The sequence below is a fragment of the Heliconius melpomene genome, chromosome 17 (assembly GCF_056956725.1).
Source record: "Heliconius melpomene rosina isolate 202511_hmr_F chromosome 17, ASM5695672v1, whole genome shotgun sequence".
Classification (NCBI taxonomy): domain Eukaryota; kingdom Metazoa; phylum Arthropoda; class Insecta; order Lepidoptera; family Nymphalidae; genus Heliconius; species Heliconius melpomene.
In genome coordinates this window covers 11,944,455-11,961,904 of record NC_140405.1, presented here as the reverse complement: position 1 = coordinate 11,961,904, position 17,450 = coordinate 11,944,455, and the positions used below count along the sequence as shown (strand labels likewise).

General features: G+C 32.7%; 2 protein-coding genes across 5 annotated transcripts in view; one reads left to right on the top strand and one right to left on the bottom strand.

The window, feature by feature from the left end:
• LOC146530307 (transcription elongation regulator 1-like) overlaps positions 1–14,180 on the top strand; it is a 29,267-nt gene extending 15,087 nt beyond the window's left edge. For 3 of the 4 annotated variants that reach the window (XM_085200813.1, XM_085200812.1, XM_085200811.1), the window contains 8 exons: positions 4,809–5,013; positions 5,792–5,898; positions 10,744–10,941; positions 11,563–11,685; positions 12,225–12,389; positions 12,915–13,084; positions 13,716–13,848; positions 14,057–14,180. In XM_085200813.1, the coding sequence (XP_085056939.1) occupies positions 4,809–5,013; positions 5,792–5,898; positions 10,744–10,941; positions 11,563–11,685; positions 12,225–12,389; positions 12,915–13,084; positions 13,716–13,845 (1,098 nt within the window). In that variant the 3' untranslated portion in view covers positions 13,846–13,848; positions 14,057–14,180. Of the gene's footprint in view, positions 1–4,808; positions 5,014–5,791; positions 5,899–7,006; positions 10,176–10,743; positions 10,942–11,562; positions 11,686–12,224; positions 12,390–12,914; positions 13,085–13,715; positions 13,849–14,056 lie in introns of those variants that run through there. The other variant, XM_085200814.1, reaches the window with a different exon arrangement.
• Positions 14,181–14,406: 226 nt separating this feature from the next.
• On the bottom strand, positions 14,407–17,410 carry LOC146530306 (cytoplasmic dynein 2 intermediate chain 2-like). Its single transcript, XM_085200858.1, has 4 exons — positions 16,342–17,410; positions 15,659–16,048; positions 15,192–15,388; positions 14,407–14,585 (listed from the first exon to the last, which is right to left on the bottom strand). The coding sequence occupies exons 1-4, from the start codon at positions 17,128–17,130 to the stop codon at positions 14,486–14,488; spliced, it is 1,476 nt and encodes a 491-aa protein (XP_085056984.1). The 5' UTR covers positions 17,131–17,410; the 3' UTR covers positions 14,407–14,485.
• Between the last annotated feature and the right edge of the window lie 40 nt (positions 17,411–17,450).

The following is a 17,450-nucleotide window of genomic DNA, read 5'->3' as shown; positions in this document are numbered from 1 at the left end:
TATATTGTATATTTACTTTTTTCATATGTTTTATGTAGTCAGGTTCGATTCCTGTTGTAATAATTATAGTGGGCAATGGGTTCGAATCCTATTATCCTATAGTTAATACTTTTGTTGTACTTTACCGCCAAGCGAAAATTTTATTTATTGTTGTTATAATAAATTACTTTAACTGAATTCTTTTTATGGAATTAATGAAATTGTCACAATTTTTAATCTATGTTCGATATGGTCTCGTAATGATTTTTTTTATTTTACTTAATAAAAAAATATTGTCTTTTTTTTTCAATATGATAACAAAAACATATCGAAAATAGTAGTATTTGTGTCAAAACTTTTTTTATATTACGCATTTTACCAATTCTTTTATTGTATTTTTAATGCCAAAGTATTTAAAAGTTAATGTTAAATAATTAAACTTGACTAATTAAATAAAAAATGTGAATAATATAAAAATCGTGCGATTTATATTGACTTGTTGATCTCTTTCCCCTTTTCATTAAGCAACTGTGTTTCATGATTTAGCCGTTACACAAGCAAACACACAACGCTATCACTTAAATATGGTGAAATAAATAGGATTTACCTCGAAAAATAAAATTTGACACCCCAAAAAACGATTTTGAGTTACCAGAGGCTCAAAATGTATCTTTTTAATCGATTTTTAGCTTTACATGAATAATAATAATTATTTATAACGGCAAAGTCACGCAACACACAGCTCGGGGCGAGCGGCGCCGGCGGCAGGGGCTTGTAGTAGGCGACGTTGGATCACTACTCGGGAGCCCACTTGGCGAACGCGATTTATCAATATAAAAACGAATTATGTCAGAAAATCTATTTTCTAATTGGCATTATAGTCTGTGTATAACACCTGCTCTTGACGGGTTTTTAAAATTAGAATTCTGAATATACAATGGAGTTTAAGTGATTTGATGTTTTTTTTTGTTGTTGATGGTTAGTTTGATGTTTTTTTTTATTTGATAATTAAGAATTTTGGGCTGTAATGATAAATCAGTTTTTAGGACTAAAGTTAATCAATAATGTATTGTCCGTATTGGTTCCTCGTCATTGTCTCTTTAAAATAATTAGTCATAGAATTTTATTAAAAATATCAATTTAATTGAATTCCATTGTTAATTTTCTTATTTGTCAAATAACTTTTGATAAATATAATCGACTTTTATAAAGTAAATCGTCAAGTGGGCGCTCCGATGCACGAGATGAAACATAAGGTTAGATATAATTTTAAGCACACATAATTTAGTATAAAGTTAAAATCTAGATTTGGTATCTAGACCTGTTTTTTGCCTAACAAATTGGTTAAAAAAGAGTAAAATATATGCAATTTCACAGAAAAAAAATATTAAGCTTAAAAAAATATATTGCATGCATATAAAATTAAATGAGTGGTTGTGATCCACTGTGGAAAAGGTGATGGGTTTAAATCAATTTCCAATAAAAGAAATGTAAATAATGGAATGTAAAATTTGATTCGAAGACTTTTTGGATGAATTAAAAAAAAACTGTCAAAAAATAAGTACCTCACTAATTATTTCTTTTCCAGGTTTCTTGTCTTTGTTTTTTTTTTCATTTAAAAGAATTGATAAAGACGTTTTTATTTTTTTGGAAAATTTGCATCAATTTTGATGTGGAATTGCTATTTTTTTTCTCAAACGCTATTGAACGGAGCTGTTTGATTTTTTTATATTTAAAAAGCTATGTTTTGTCATAAAAAGAAACTTCTTTGTCAGTTCCTAACTAAAGAGCACATTGAAATTATTAGAAAAAACAAAAGCTAATATTAGATTAAATATTTTTTTTTTGAGTAATTATAAAATTAAAGTAATTAAAACTATTTTTGAATAGTAAATCTATATTAAAGTTTTTGTAATATTTTTATTATAATAAAACCTTGAAAATCAATTTTTAGTAAATGATGAACGAATGTATGCAAACAGTAAAGAGAATAGACTAGCATAATCAGTTTTGTGGGTTTATTATAATCGATATTTGTGTATATCGATTTTTTATTCGATCAAATATATATTCATATTTTAGACATAAGTGACTGGACATTGTAGAGTGATTTGTCATAGATTAAACAACTTTCTACATTAATCTTCTTCGTAACATGATGATTTAAAAAAAACATAGTGTAAAATATTCAGTCGTTTTCTACTACGTCACAATGAGATTAAATTAGCTTCACGCTGTATCCCGCACACAGCAGGATAAGCAGAGGAAAACTAGTGTTAAGACACTTCGTTTCCCACTCTCTTTTTGAGCGGCCTCAAGTAAGATATATAAATATTATTTAATAATAACGGTTACTTTTTTTACTTTTATAACATACGCAGGTTCGAATCCTGCTTAATAAATACAGAATTTTCTATATTCAACATTTTAATGAAATAGAAATAATGTTTATTTATTTGTTTATGTATGTATGTTTTACTTTTTTCCTATTCACAATGTCATGGATTTCTATAAAGATAATTGTATAAAATTTTTAGTATTGGTAGTACGATGATAACCCATAAAGCTGATTTTTGCTTGCACCGTAAAATTAAATAGATTTTAAGTAATAAACAATTGTGGAGGTGACAAATGAGTTGTGAAAATACATTTTGAAATAGACAAAGGGTCACTAGTGTTAAAACTATTCATTCTACATTTGACGCCAGCGCGGAACCCAGCTCCGGGAAATAGATATTAATCTGAAATTGGAATCAAACCGATAACCATTGTGTGCAATAACACGACGTTTTATTTTGTTTCATAATTAACAATCGTGAATATATTTATTTCCAGATATAGGAAGAGCCTATATATATATTTCCAGTTTTTTTATGTTTAAGCAACGTCTCGTCTTTTGACAAAATATATAAATTGAGAGATTTTTATCGACAAACTAAGTATTTTGCAAATTGCATTGATGTGGGCAGTGGGAACAGAGTGATTATACTTTTTCCACTTTATATTTCTAGTCTATGTGCAGGCAAAGTATTGTCATCGTAATTTATCTAACCAAAATTCGACTCTTCTAAGTAGTATATATTTTTTTAAACTCCACACTATCCTTCACATAGCAGGGTTTACAGCAAGAACCTGAGAAACTAGTGTTATAACACACTCCTTTCCCCTTAAGATACGGCCGTCCCCACTTTTCGCCAAATTCTGAAGGAATTGCGTGTTGAGAGGCAGAATTCAACGTCGCACGTGGGAATCGCATCCACAACCTGTCGCTTTTTGCAATTGTAAAACCGCTTTTGTTTCTGCGCCACGACTGGCTTTAAATAGAATAGAATCATTTAAACATTTTAAATACTCACGACCTAAAGTCAGATTCGTCCGCCCAAACTTTGGTTATATTGTAGTCAAATTATATAAAATACCTATATAAGTTGCGCCAGTGTTTTTCTGATGTATAAATTCTGCTGTGTAAATGTAAATGTAAAGTTTCATCTGAATCCGTTCTGTACTTTTTGTGTGAAAGTAAAGCAAACGTCCATCCTCACAAAGTTTCATTTCATTTTCAACATTTTATACTACTTTCACAAGTATTTTTGAGGCCACTGCCATGGCGCAGGAGTACAGAGGTGCGATTGTAAAAGCGACAGGTTGTGAATTCGATCCCCACTCGAGGAAATGAAATATTTTTTTAAATTTATATTTTCATTTCTTTGCTTTTGTGTTGAGGCTTCCGGAATTTGGCGGTGGAAAGTGGGGAATGGTAGTAGAGTATTGTAGTATTACTAGGTTCCCTCTGCCTACTCTCCTGTGTGCGGGATATATCGTAAAAATCTGATCACAAGTATTTTTATGAGTAGTTTTTGAGGTCACTATTATTGTGTTGTACAGTAAAAACACATTTGCATCAATTGACTGTAAGAAACTTTTAATAATTCTAAATCTCTTTATTATCATTATGAAGTCATTATTATTAGAAGATTTTTTTATATAATTAATAAAACAACTGTATAACTATTACAGATAAAATATTATGTCGCTATTACCTCCACTTTTGTTAACGCTAATCAATTTTATTAATTTCAGGAAGTAATTTATTTTCTTTTTACAGCATTTTAATAATTTAATCTTCTTTTCAGCTACTAATTCATTTTTTATTTCAGCCGGTTATGGAATATATGAACTACGCGTATCTGGGAATTTTTGTGGTTTGAACGGTGGTACGAGAGTTTGCTATGCGTTTTAAATTATTATTTTAAAAAAAGGAGATTGACATTAAATAAAACTTTAAGTACCAACGTATATTTTAATTTAGTTAAAAGTAAGTAACGTTAAAGAGTATCCTTGTATATATATTTTTATAAATAATGAGAAATCTGTTTTTTTTGTTAGTTCATCTTAGAGATAATAAATATATAAAATAAGATATAGATATATTTTGACTAAATAAGATTTAAAATCATAACTGTTTTGACTAGCCACAATAACCTCTAACTTTTCTGTACGTCTATTTAATGAATAAAAAAAATAAGTTTTATCAATATTTAAAAAGTTACATTTAAAAAAACATAATATATTTTTTTGGTTCATGTCAGAATTTTTGTTTTTTTTTTATCAATTTCTTATTGAATTGAATTCTTGATATATGGCGTCAATTTCTTATTACAATATAATTTATTTTGTCAAAATGACAAATGAATGACAGACAAAATCTCCTCTACATAATGCTTTTTATTTCACATAATATAGCTCTTTATACCACTACTCAAACCACAGGTTCCAATCCGTTCGCACCAATCTCGAAACACTATTAAAAAATACATATTTCCTTATAGGCGAAGACTGACTTCATAGCGCTTCTCAAAGAGAAAAATATCGATAGGAGGGCTCGGTGGGTCGATATAAAGAAAAAAATCGATTCCGATGCTCGATACAAAGCGGTCGAAAGCAGCACGATGAGAGAAGATTACTTTAGAGAGTACTGTAAGATTATGAAAGAAGAGAGGAAAAAAGAGAAAGACGGGAAGGAGAAGGAGAAAGGTGAGTTATATTTGAAATTTTTAGTGGTTTCTGGTGAGAGAATTTAAAAGAAATGTTTTTTAATTGGTAAGATAGTTATGGTAACTTTTTTCAATCTTCACACTGTATCCCGCACATAGCAGGTTAGGCAGAGGAAATCTGGTAATCTAGTGTTAAGACACTTCTGTTCTTCACTTTCCGCTAAATTGTGTGGGAATCGAACTCATAACCGGTCATATTTATAGTCACACGCTTGTGCCCCTGCGCCACGGTACATCGATGGCAACTTGTGACGTCAAAATTTGATATTTGGTTGATTCAAATAGGAATTACAGATTACTTCAGTTCACTATTTTACTTTAATTAATTAATTAATGTTGATAATTCTATGTCAATTGTGGCAACTCTTATATTATGAAACTAAACATTTCATTTTGTCTTACTTCACATTTTTTTATAATTATTCTACAATACGGATATGAACCCACAACCATCATTTATATCAAACTACGCCACAATCGAAGACGCAGGGGAACAATGCCCACTTGAGGGAATGAATTATTATTTATTAATACTTTTATTTCTTCGCTCTGGCACCAAGTTAAAACCTCGGCGTTGAGTTCCGCCACTCAACACGCAATACTTCGAAAAATTCGGCGGAAAGTGGGGAACGAAGTGCCTTAATACAAGTTTCTCTCTGCCTATCCTGCTATGCGTTATACAGCGTGAAACTGATTTGGTATAATTTTTTTGTCACAAATAGTAGGTAATTTATTTATTGATGATATATTTTTTATAGAGCGCGATCGAAGCAGCAAAAAGGAAAAAAAAGATAAAGAAAGGGAAAAAGATAAAGAGAGGGAGAAGGAAGGAAAGAAAGATAAGAAGAAAGAGAAGGCCGGTGACGTGAGTATAGACAAAAGATTTTTAAAGAACAGCCTTTTTTTGGAATCCATGAACATACCTAATGAAAGAATAATTGACAATTAAAAACCCCCGACACAAAAAACTCTAAAAAGTAGAGAAACAACAAATAAAACTAGAAAAATATACATAATTTTCAATCATCGAGCACGCTCCAGAAAGTCACTTTCGAAACAAACTAATTTCAAATCGGTTGATCCATTCGCGAACTACGATGCCGCAGACATACGGATACACATACAGACGCGTCACACTTATAACATCCTTCTATTTTTTTTTTCGGGGTAAATAAAGAGCAGTAAATTATTTAAAAAAGCCAACAAGTTTTATTTTCTTTAATTGTTTCATGGATTCTGAAAATTTACAGATTATTAATATTTTATTTTTCTCTTATTTTTTTTTTTTACTAAATAAAAAGCTAATCTGCCACGGACACTATATACTGTTTGTGTTAGTGTTTATTTACATTTATTTTTTAGCTGTGGGCTACCTGTATTTTGTTCCTGGGCTATCTAATTTTCCTTTTTCGCGGTATAGACGTCGCCATTTTGAATTTTATTTTAAGCTCGTACATCAGGTTCGGTCTTTGGCTTTAGCGTTTAATTGAAAAATGCTTATACAGCTGTTCCGTATCGCGTTAAGAGTGTTTCAGGCGACTGTCATAATCTGCGGGGGTCGTTGCCCCGCACTTATAAAAAAATTTAAATTTTAAAAAGTGTGTGGTTTTGCAGTGTTTTTTATGTTTATACGAAGAGACAAACGGAGGAACGGTGAGCCCTTATTGTTATCGAACCTACATCGGACAACCCGCAGAATTATGACAGGCATAGGGCGTGGTCACTATTATTCTCTTTTTAACTTAAAAAAAAGTTTTCAATTCCAAACACTATAAAGTTTTGTTTATGCAATGCGATGTTTTTCCAATGTCTTATCTGTTAGTGTTGAGGGTTAGAATTAATATTAATTAATGACTAATATTAATAATTTTCACATTTGCACGTGTCCGATGCAGGTTCGCTTTAAAAAAAAACAAAATAAAAAATGCTTAACTTTGTTGACTCACATTTATATCTCCCTCTGTCTCTAACAGAAACAAACTGAACCTGATGACGATAAGAAGCAACCAACGCCACCACGCGACCAATGGGCAGATATTTTGGGTATTCCAGGTGAAGAGGACTCAAAAGAGTCTAAAAGTACATCAAAACCTGAAGAATCATCTGAAAACAGCGAAAAATCGCCCTCCCCAGAAAAAGAAATGAGATCTCCGAAACAATTGAGATCGTCTAAAAAGGAAATAATCCAAATTGAGACTAAATCACCAGTGAAATCACAACCCAAGAAACGTAAGGAAATAGTCCATCAGGAGCCAGAAGTCGAAAAGAAAGGAAAGAAGAAGGTGGAGAAGACGGAGAAACGGAAACGGAAGTCCGAGAAAGAATAGTGTTTGCTATACGTGTTCCATAAACGCTGATTTTTAGAACAGCGCAGGTTACAGCGCGACCAGGACAATTAGTTTTTTGGCGAGAATTTTTTGAGTTTTTTAAGTTTTTTAAGTTTTTCTTGAGTTCCGAAATGTGCGGGTAGTTTGGATTTATGTTGTGGGCTTTCTTTTTAATATGAGATGTATTAATCTCTCTTCGATATTTTTTTAATAATGTAGTTTGTTTTTCTTTTTGTTTATTTTGCGTGATCTAAATTTTTTACATTTTCGCTCCAACTCACGTCCTGCTACCCTCAATGTTTTTTGATTGTGACACTTGAAATTGTTTTTTTTTTTTGTCTTTTTTTCACAAATAGGGTTACGCTGTATAATATAAAGCGTGTTTGTGTAATTTTTGGACGATTTTTGGAGTATTTTCGTGTGCTTGATATCTTTTTCTGTCTTATTATGTGACTGTGATGTGTAGAAATAATAATAAAAGTTGATTGTCAAATGTAATCGATTTATAACATATAAAGAATTTGAATTTTTCCTTTTAATTTCAAGTGTCAAAATCGTTGTTTTTTAATAGTTAAGTGAATTAATACTATATTCATAGCTTATACATACAGGATGTCTGATATCTTTTATTATATCAGTATACAGATTATTAAAAAATCGAATGATGGACTTCTAATGGATTGATTTTGAAGAAATGTGAAGGTAATTTGTAAATATTATTTAGGAGGGTAGCTTAAAATAAATAATAAGTAAAATTTTAGTTACATTGAAGTATTCGATTGAGTAAGAATCTTTTTAATATTATTATTCTCTAGTAGTATCTATTCATCTAATACATTAATGTAAATAAATATTTTTTCACATTAATTGATAAGGAATATTGAAAAAAATTGGTTTAGTTTTTTTTTTGGACTGAGACCGTGCACAATGGTATAAAGGTTTCGTCCCAAGGCCAATGTTGCCATTAAAATTAACGAAATATTATAAATATTACCTGTACAAGACATTTTTGGTAATGTAAATATTTAATTTTAAAAAATGTAAATTTTAATCTATAACCTTATACGTAAGTCATTTGGGAAATAGTGATGGTATGTTTAATGTATTTTTAGCGTTTTTTTTTATTTGTAAAATTAAGTCTATTGTATATTATCTATTACTTATTGTAATTTTATTTTATATTTTAATAGAAACCTTTTCTCAAATGTATTTACATATAGGTTAGGTTAGTATAGATTATAAATAATTTTTAAATTTAATGTCCATCAAGACTTTTATTTAATTGACAAGTAGTTATATAGTTTTTAACTTTATAATGAAATTTCATATGAGAATTGTTAATGTAGTAGGATTTGAACCTGATTTTAATTGAAGTGTTTTATTATATAAAAGATTTTTTGATTTTAGTGTATGACTCTAACAGGTACAGTGGGTTATATATATCGAAACTATTAACTTGATGTAATATAGTATAGGCTTTCTTAAAAAATTTACTATACAATTCAAAAAAATTATTCATTTCTAACCAATAGTTCCTGATATTAGCGCGGTCAACCAAACAAATACACCATTAATATAAATATAGATTCATTGGTGTTCTGTTCGCGACTTTGCCCGTTTTGGACTATTGTAACAATATAAAATGCATGTATTATACCTATACGCGAAAACAGCATTTAAATGGGTTGCGTAAATTGGAAGACTTACGCGTACATCGCTAGGAAGTGACTTCGGTTTTATATTATGTAGAGAACTATTTAATAAAAGAGGTCCAGGTTGAATTCTCGATATATTCGATTTTTTTTTATTTTTGTGTGAAAGTAAGGTTAATCCGTTGCTTAGTTTAAAAGATGTACGTTTACATCAATAGAAAGTGAATTTCTTTTACTAAGAAATGATAACAGATTCAAATTTTGTACTTTTTTTATTTTATATGAAATTTAAATATATGTATGTGTTTTGTAATCTTAAGAGTGTGTATGACATGTTTTTTTTAATATTATAAATGTGACACAATTTTTTAAATTAAAATATGATTTTGTTTTTTTTTAATTCAGTAAAATGTGGGGTACAGTGACAAAAGATTTCTTGAAATAATTAAAGATATGAATGGATAAAGAGGCTCGTCGCCAAATTCCAGTTTAAATTAACTGAGTTTAAAGTTCTGCGTCAATATTATAAAAGTGGTGTTGAACGCAAACTAAAAAGACATATATATTTGTGAAGATTTGATAGTTATAAAAATATTAAATAGGAAAAATAAAAAATCTATAAAATATAACTTCATTCTTCAATTTCTTATGTGACTATTTATACTTTATGCGAATTTTGTCGATACCAGTTCTGATTATGACATTTTTTATTATTGTATTATCTGTGTTAAGTAATATGAGAGGCCGCCTTTTCAATGTGTCTACAAAATAAATTATATATTTAAATCTGTGTCTGTACTTGGAAGATCTTTAAAAAAAATTTTATTACAATTAATACAATTATTTTTAAAATTTATATGTTTGTGTGTTTGTTATCGGTAATCTCAGAATTGGCTTATTTAGATGCAGTTTTCACTATTGGATACTAGCAATCTTCCGAAGACATCTAGGGTTTATTTTATTACAATCGGTTCATAAATAAAGTTATGTCAATTTAAAGTACTAAGTTCGAAAAAACAGGTTTAAATCCGGCTAATTTAAAATTCTTTATACGCAATTGGAATTACATTTATAATTATTCTATGTTAATAACATTTTGGAATCTTAAGTAATATTGTACATTGTAAATATTTTGATGGTGTATTATACGTGTTGTATTGAAAGGCAGTTTTATTTTATTGTTTCCTTTTTTGCCTCGTCTTCTTTTTTAATAATTTTGATTATTTCATTTTAATACTTGTTTTTTTAAAACATGCTTCTAATTCTTTTCTCAAGATAAGCAAAGATTGAATAATGTGATTCAATCTTATTTTAGTTTATTAGTAATTGTCTTTTTAAATTTTTCTGTCCATTTATTTTGGATTAAGTTGTTGGAAATATCTCAATAAAATGTAGTATAAAATTATTGGATTATCCCAAAAACATATTTCATTCCAGGCACCATTGCCTATATCAACATATGAACGATTTTTGTGTGCCGCGCCATCACATCGTTCATATGTTATATATACGTGTATATTTGAACTTTCAGGACTAACAATAATATTTTAAACTCTATCAACATATGTTATAGTTTTCGGCATCAACTGCCGTTTTTGTAGTGCTTTTGTACTTATTCTTAAAATCAGCTACACTAATTTTAATTCTTAAGGGAGGCGGTAGATCATTTTAAATTTAAAACATCCGCGATATTAATTAATATTAATATTGAAACCACAATCTCCAAACTAGGAACCAGAACCAGAGCCATCAGAAACCGACCCAGAACCAGATAAGGAGGATCCCGAGAGTGAAGCCGCCAAGGAGAAGGAGGCGAGAGCGCAGGCCTCTATCAAGGAAAGAGAGAGGCAGGTACAGAGGGCACTAGCGACCAGTCTCCGGGACAGGGACAAGGAACGAGAGTACCATAAACGGGATGAGGCAGTTCAGGTAAGATTGGAGATGTGATTCGAAGGTTATGGTTCAGAAAAAAAATTATAAGAGTGTTATAAAAGTGCCTTCTAGAGTATTATAAATGATTTAATTGTAAATATGTAAAACAAACAAACAAACAAAAAACACTTGTCAAGTGGATATTTAAAATTTTGTTAAATAAAAAATCATCATCATCATCATCATCAACAGCCATCTTTTGTCCACTGTTGGACATAGCCCTTCCCCAATTCTCGCCACCACACTCGATCCTCAGCTTTTCGGACACATCCGCTTCTCGCCAACCTCTATGTCGTCGGTCCATCTGGCAGGGGGTCGTCCCACCGTCCACAAATAAAAAATATTATGGAGAAATTTAATACAGGCCGAATGTCAAATTCCTTCGTAATTTTAAATAATAATAATGGTAACGAAGCAAAGCACGGCGTTGAGTTCCGCCAATCAAAACGCTATGCCTCGAGAATTCAGCGGAAATTGGAAAACGGAACAGAAGTTAATGGGAGCAGAGTGTCTTAACTCTAGGTTCCCGGGTTCCCTCTTCTACTCTGCTATGTGCGTGTGTTCTAGGATATAGCGTGACGCTAAAAAATAATTAGAATACAAATATTTTCTGTTTAGCATTTCAACGCGTTACTAGCGGACTTGGTAAGGAACCCCGACCTAGCGTGGAGGGAGGCAAAGAAACAGTTGAAGAAAGACCACCGTTACAGTTTGGCTGATGAACTCACCAAGGATGACAAGGTTGGTACTGTTGTTTTATTTGCTTCTTTTTTTTTATAAAAATATTTTTGGTATTATTTTCATACGTAATTTAGTATGTAAATAATTTAAATGAATAAGTTTTTTTTTATTTATCCTTTTAATTTAGGAGTAAGTTATAACTAATTTTAGAATATCAAAATTAATATGTATGAAACTGATATTCAATATATACGAGTACATACTTAAATTCTGTTGAAAAAAATGACATTAAATATATTGTCCTTTTTTCAGGATAAATTTGATTTCCTCGCTCTGACGTGTTAAAACACTCCGTTTCCTATTTTCCGCCCATTTATGGATTCATTGCGTGTTGAGTGGCGGAGCTCAACACAGCACAAAGTAAAGAAATAAAATACAATAGAAAGAAAATATACATTTAAATAAACATTTCATTTCCTCGAGTGAGAATCGAACCGAAAACCAGTCGCGTTTACAGTCACACACTCGTGCCCCTGCGTTACAAATGGCCTGGCCTGGCCTGCCCCAAATGATAATATTTTTCACAACTCTTCATTTAGGAGCGTCTCTTCGGCCAGCACATCAGCACTCTATCGAACAAAAGGCGCGACAAGCTCCGCGCCCTGTTGACCGAGCTCGGGGTGAGCTGCACGGCGCACTGGAGGGACGTCAAGAAGCAAATGACGGACGTGACCGCCGCGCCCGTGTACAGGTCTGCCCAACAGGTCAGTATGGATTCCAGGGTTGTCTTCATCGTCAGGGATGACGAGGTTGACCGGAAGGTTTGTGTTGGTATAGTTGATTTTTGTTTTGTGTTAGTTTTAGAATTGTTTCCTGACTGCCTATCCTGCCTTGTGCGAGATGCAGTGTAAAGCTAAAAATATATACAATGACTGATGAAAAATGAAAAATATATACAATGATATATATTTTTATTTTTGTTTTAGAGTTTCAATTATTTTCAGATATTTTTCACGCTATATTCCACACGTGGTAATGTGGGCAGAGAGAACCTGGGAACCTAGTATTAAAACACTTCATTCCCATCAAGGCACTACGTTCCTCACTTTCCGCTGAGTTCTTGATAAATTGTGTGTTACCAGAACGAGGAAATGAAAATATTATATAATTCATTTCCTTGTGTAGAAATCTAACTCACAACCTGTAGCGCTTACAGAAGCTCATGCTTGCACCTACGACGACATGTTGTCTATTTAATAAAATACCTTTTTTATCGCCGATAATTGTAGATGGAACGTGAATTCCGAGACTACCAGCGCGACAAACAGAGTGCAGCAAAGACGGCATTCAGACAGTTGTTATTAGAAACACGCGCAATCACGCATCGATCCCGCGCAGCGCTCAAAGCTGATCCCGCAGCTAATACCGCATTACAAGAGGAGCTAGCGCATGATGTTAGGTGAGAGCGATATAAATAAACAGACATACAGACAGACAGTTTCATGCTCATGTATAGATTTACGCCCAATATTAATAATGTATCTCCTATCTCCAGTTAACGTCTATCCCGTACTGTCCGACATGTCTGTCCAATCACTAACCTGCATGCCATCCTCCATCTCTGTCTATTTCAATCTATGGTTGCAATTTTTGGATTAGGATTGGTTATTAACATTGGGCGTTAGTAGTATGATGTAAGATTATGATAGCATCGAGGAGCTGTATCCCACATATAGCAGTATACGCAGAATCTAAGTAGAAGTTATAGGCATTGCGTGTTGAGTGGTGGAACTCAACGCCGCGCCTTATCAATGCTAGAAAATGAAACAATTAAGTAATCTGGTTCCCCGAGTGGGAATTCTCGATGTTCCAGCAGGGTAAGTAGAGGAGAAGTTCCAGCTGAGTACTGGATACATCGTAAAGCAAAAAAAAAACCTCTTATTTGGTTACATCTCAAAAATGTAATTTATTATGAAGATGTTAATTAAATTACTGTTTATTATTAAATACGCATAGTAATTACTTTATATGTATTTGTTTGTAAGTTCAGTGTTAAAGTAGACGGTCTGTAACATATTTTTATCTATCAGATACACATCACTGGATCACATACCCGATGAAAGACAGCAAATAATAACCAGCTATCTCGAGGAGCTGGAGAAGAAGGGTCCCCCGCCGCCCCCTACCGCCACGGAACCTTCCAGAAGACCAAAACAGTGACAAGTGAGTGATAACTTGTATATTATGAAGCTTTACTCTTGAGAGGGAATTCCTTTGTGGGAATCAAACCCATAACTATCGCGCTTATGTATTTTTTAATATCCTGAATAAAAAAGATATATAATTATAATAATGTGTCTTTTTTTTTCAAATTTGAATTCCATCTAAAGTTTTATAAAGAAAATTAAATATATATTTTTATTTTATTCAGTTACTGAAAAAGAAGAGTCTTGAGCCGAGTGCAGGTTCAGTTCCCGTCGCAGATAACGCGAGGTGACGAGGCCATTGTGAATACATCTTAGTTGTAATTTTAACTAATAAAAACATATTTTATATTATTGTGTTTTATTTTTAAGTTAGTTATGTAGGTTATATTTTGTAGAGTCCCCCAGTCAGTTAGCTTAAATAGTTAATAGATATTAGTGAGAAGTGACAGATGCAGCAGCAGAAAGTATAAAGAAAATTAGCTTAGAATGACTATTAATTCTCACTATAAAATTACATGCAATAATTGTATGATGGTTATCTACAAGCAATTTTTATTTTAAAAAAAAAACAAACTTATTTAATAAACTTTATTTTAAATAAAGTTTAAAACCAAAAAACCTAATTTACTTAACATTCAGTCTTTATTAATATACTAGAAGTCTAAATCATCATCTGTGGTGTACAAGCGTCTCGCGGGGAACTCCCAAATCCGGACTCCCCCAGACTCTGTACCAGCGGCGATACGGCAAGAACTGTAAACCAATTTTTTAAATTTATTTTAACTTCACGCTGTACACAGCGTATAGCAGAATAGACAGAGGGAATCTAAAGTTAAGACACTCCGTTCCCCACGCATGACCGTTCCCGAGTGGGAGTCGAACCCAAATCTTATAGAGTTTGCAGCACGTTTGTGCCCCTCCGCCACGACTGGCATGACTGACTGACTCATATTTTTCATAAATTAAAATTTTAAATGTGGAAAAGGGTTAAAGCTAAAATAAAAAATAATGACAAGACACTGTTCTTCACATTCCATCCATTTTCCACATATTATTATAATATATTATGTATATTATGTACTAGATCATCAATATGGCCCACTACGCCAAAATGGGAAACATAATTATTGTTACTTCACGTTGTATCCCGCATATAGCAGGGTAGGCAGAAAAAATTGGTGTCAGACTCTGTTTCCCACACACCGCCAAAATTTTAATAAATTGCGTGTTTAGTGGTGGAATACCGCGCTGTCTTCTCATCACATCGAGGAAATGAAAACAATTCATTCCTCCGATTAGAAAATAGCCTATGCTACGTCCCGAAGGTCTTATAAGTAATAATCTATTTTAAATATATACCCAAACATATTCACAGCTAAACACGTAACATCACCACCACCACCACAATCAGTACCACCGATGCCAGCAACTGGCACCATCTTGCCGCTGTTTACATTGTACACACGGAGAGACTCCTGCGCATTACAGAGACCCACCACCACAATGGGCAGTGACAACCAGCTCATGGTGGATATAGAACAATCTAGACACAGGATCTGGTGGAAAGTAGGTTTTTATATAGGTATGTAATACATGGTTTTGCTTAGTGTTAAAAGATTCTAAAATCTATTTTTCATCGGTTTTTATAGAATGAATATTCTTTTGAATGAAAATGAAACTGTTAGGTTACAAATTACAAATGTCGTGTAAGGTCATCAAATTAAACATTAATATCTCGAATATAAGAACTCAATCATCAAACTCAATAGAACTCAAATCTACCTTAAATTTGTCAATTATCAAGACCAAAATAATTTGATACAAACCTTCAAAGGACTCGGCTGGTTCACGTCATACACTCTCAACTCCGAATCCATGGAAATGGATACAAATATACCTGGCCGTTGCTCACTGAAGGCAACATCTAGGATACACGTGGAGTGACCTTCCAGGACTTCGAAGACTGGATCCACTCCCTGGCTCTTGATGTTGCATAGAAACAGCTTCCCAGTCTTCGTCCCCACCACAAAAATTTCAGGAGTTTTCTCATCAGCAGGACGTAATGGGTAATTCTTTATGAAATCAAAGCACGTGATATCTGGCGCTAGATTCTGGGAACTATTAATGTTATAGCATACAATATTCTCAAAGACTTGGAGGTTGGCGTTCACTTGCCACGCGTTGAGGGTTCCGTCTTCACCAGCTGAGAACAGAACCTGTATACATAATAGTAATATTATTATTATTATTAGTTGGTTAGTTGTTGAAATATTTATTTACGTTTATATTTCCATTTCTTCGCTCTGGTATAGAGGCGACGTTGAGTCTCGCCACGCAATGCCTGCAGGATTCAGCGAAAAGTGGACATTAAAAGAGTTTTAATAAGAACGAAGTGACTTTGTCGATGTTTCCAGGTTCCATCTGCCTACCCTGCCTATGTGTGGGATACAAAAGCGGAGCTAAAAAAATAATAAATATTAATATTATAATTATTAAATAAAAAAAATACCTGATCAGCAGCACCGCGACGTTTTCCTTTACTATGTATCTGCATTGTCAAAAACGTGTTCACTAAGGACGCGTCTGCCCATTTTAAGGCTGACACTCGCCTGGACCCGTGACACTCTGATGGAGAAGTCAGTTGGACCCCTTCTTCCATATTGCCTCCAGCCAAGTTACATAGAACTACCTCACCAGATGCAGTTCCATACGCCAATAAAGCAGCCACCGTTGGATGATACTTTAAAACTGATACACAGTTCTTCTCCGTCACATCAAAGGAATGAAGAAATTTTTCATCACTTCTCTTATACGTGAATATTTTTATCAAACCAGAATTCTGGCACCATGTCTCATGCTGCATAGCCCCAATGGAAACAGCTATAGAATTACCAGCGCTGCTCCATGTTACACCCAAAATAGCAGTTCCATGGTCACCTGAACCACTAGCATCTTTAATATGGATCCCTTGTAACAGCTTCGCTGTGATCTCATCTTCTTCATCAGAATCCGACGAGTACGTGACAAATTCTCGATCATTCTGTTCGAGCTGTTCCATCACGGCTGGTACTACTCTTCTAAGGAATGCATTCAGTCCAGCGGTTTGGTCTTTTGGTACAGAATTCAAATCCTCAGGGTTAACCATACAGCCAACTTCCTTGGACGTGTAAGTCTGTGTGCTGTTGGCAAGCTCGCTGAATTCCGTAGTTTGAGCAGACGTGGTTGTGGATGGTCGCTTATGTTCGGAGACATTATCGAAACCAACTACTTCGCTATCGTAACCGCTTAAGCCTGACATTATGTATTTGCTTATATTTATATATTTTAAATCTAGCCCTAAAGCATTTTTCAACTAGAACGTTATTTTGTTTTTATTTGTTTGAAAAATTGTTTCTATGGTGATAGTTACTGGCGTTGCCAGTAAAAATGAAAGTCTGCGATGTTTGTGAGCTCAAATATAATTCAGAATTATTTTTTTTAGTTTGCAATAAAGTTTTTTCATAAAATTATATTTAATTGATTGTAAAATTAGTTATATATATATATATATATATTTTACTTTTTTATACAATCAGATTTTGTGTTTTATAATTGACGATATTTGTTTACGATGGAATT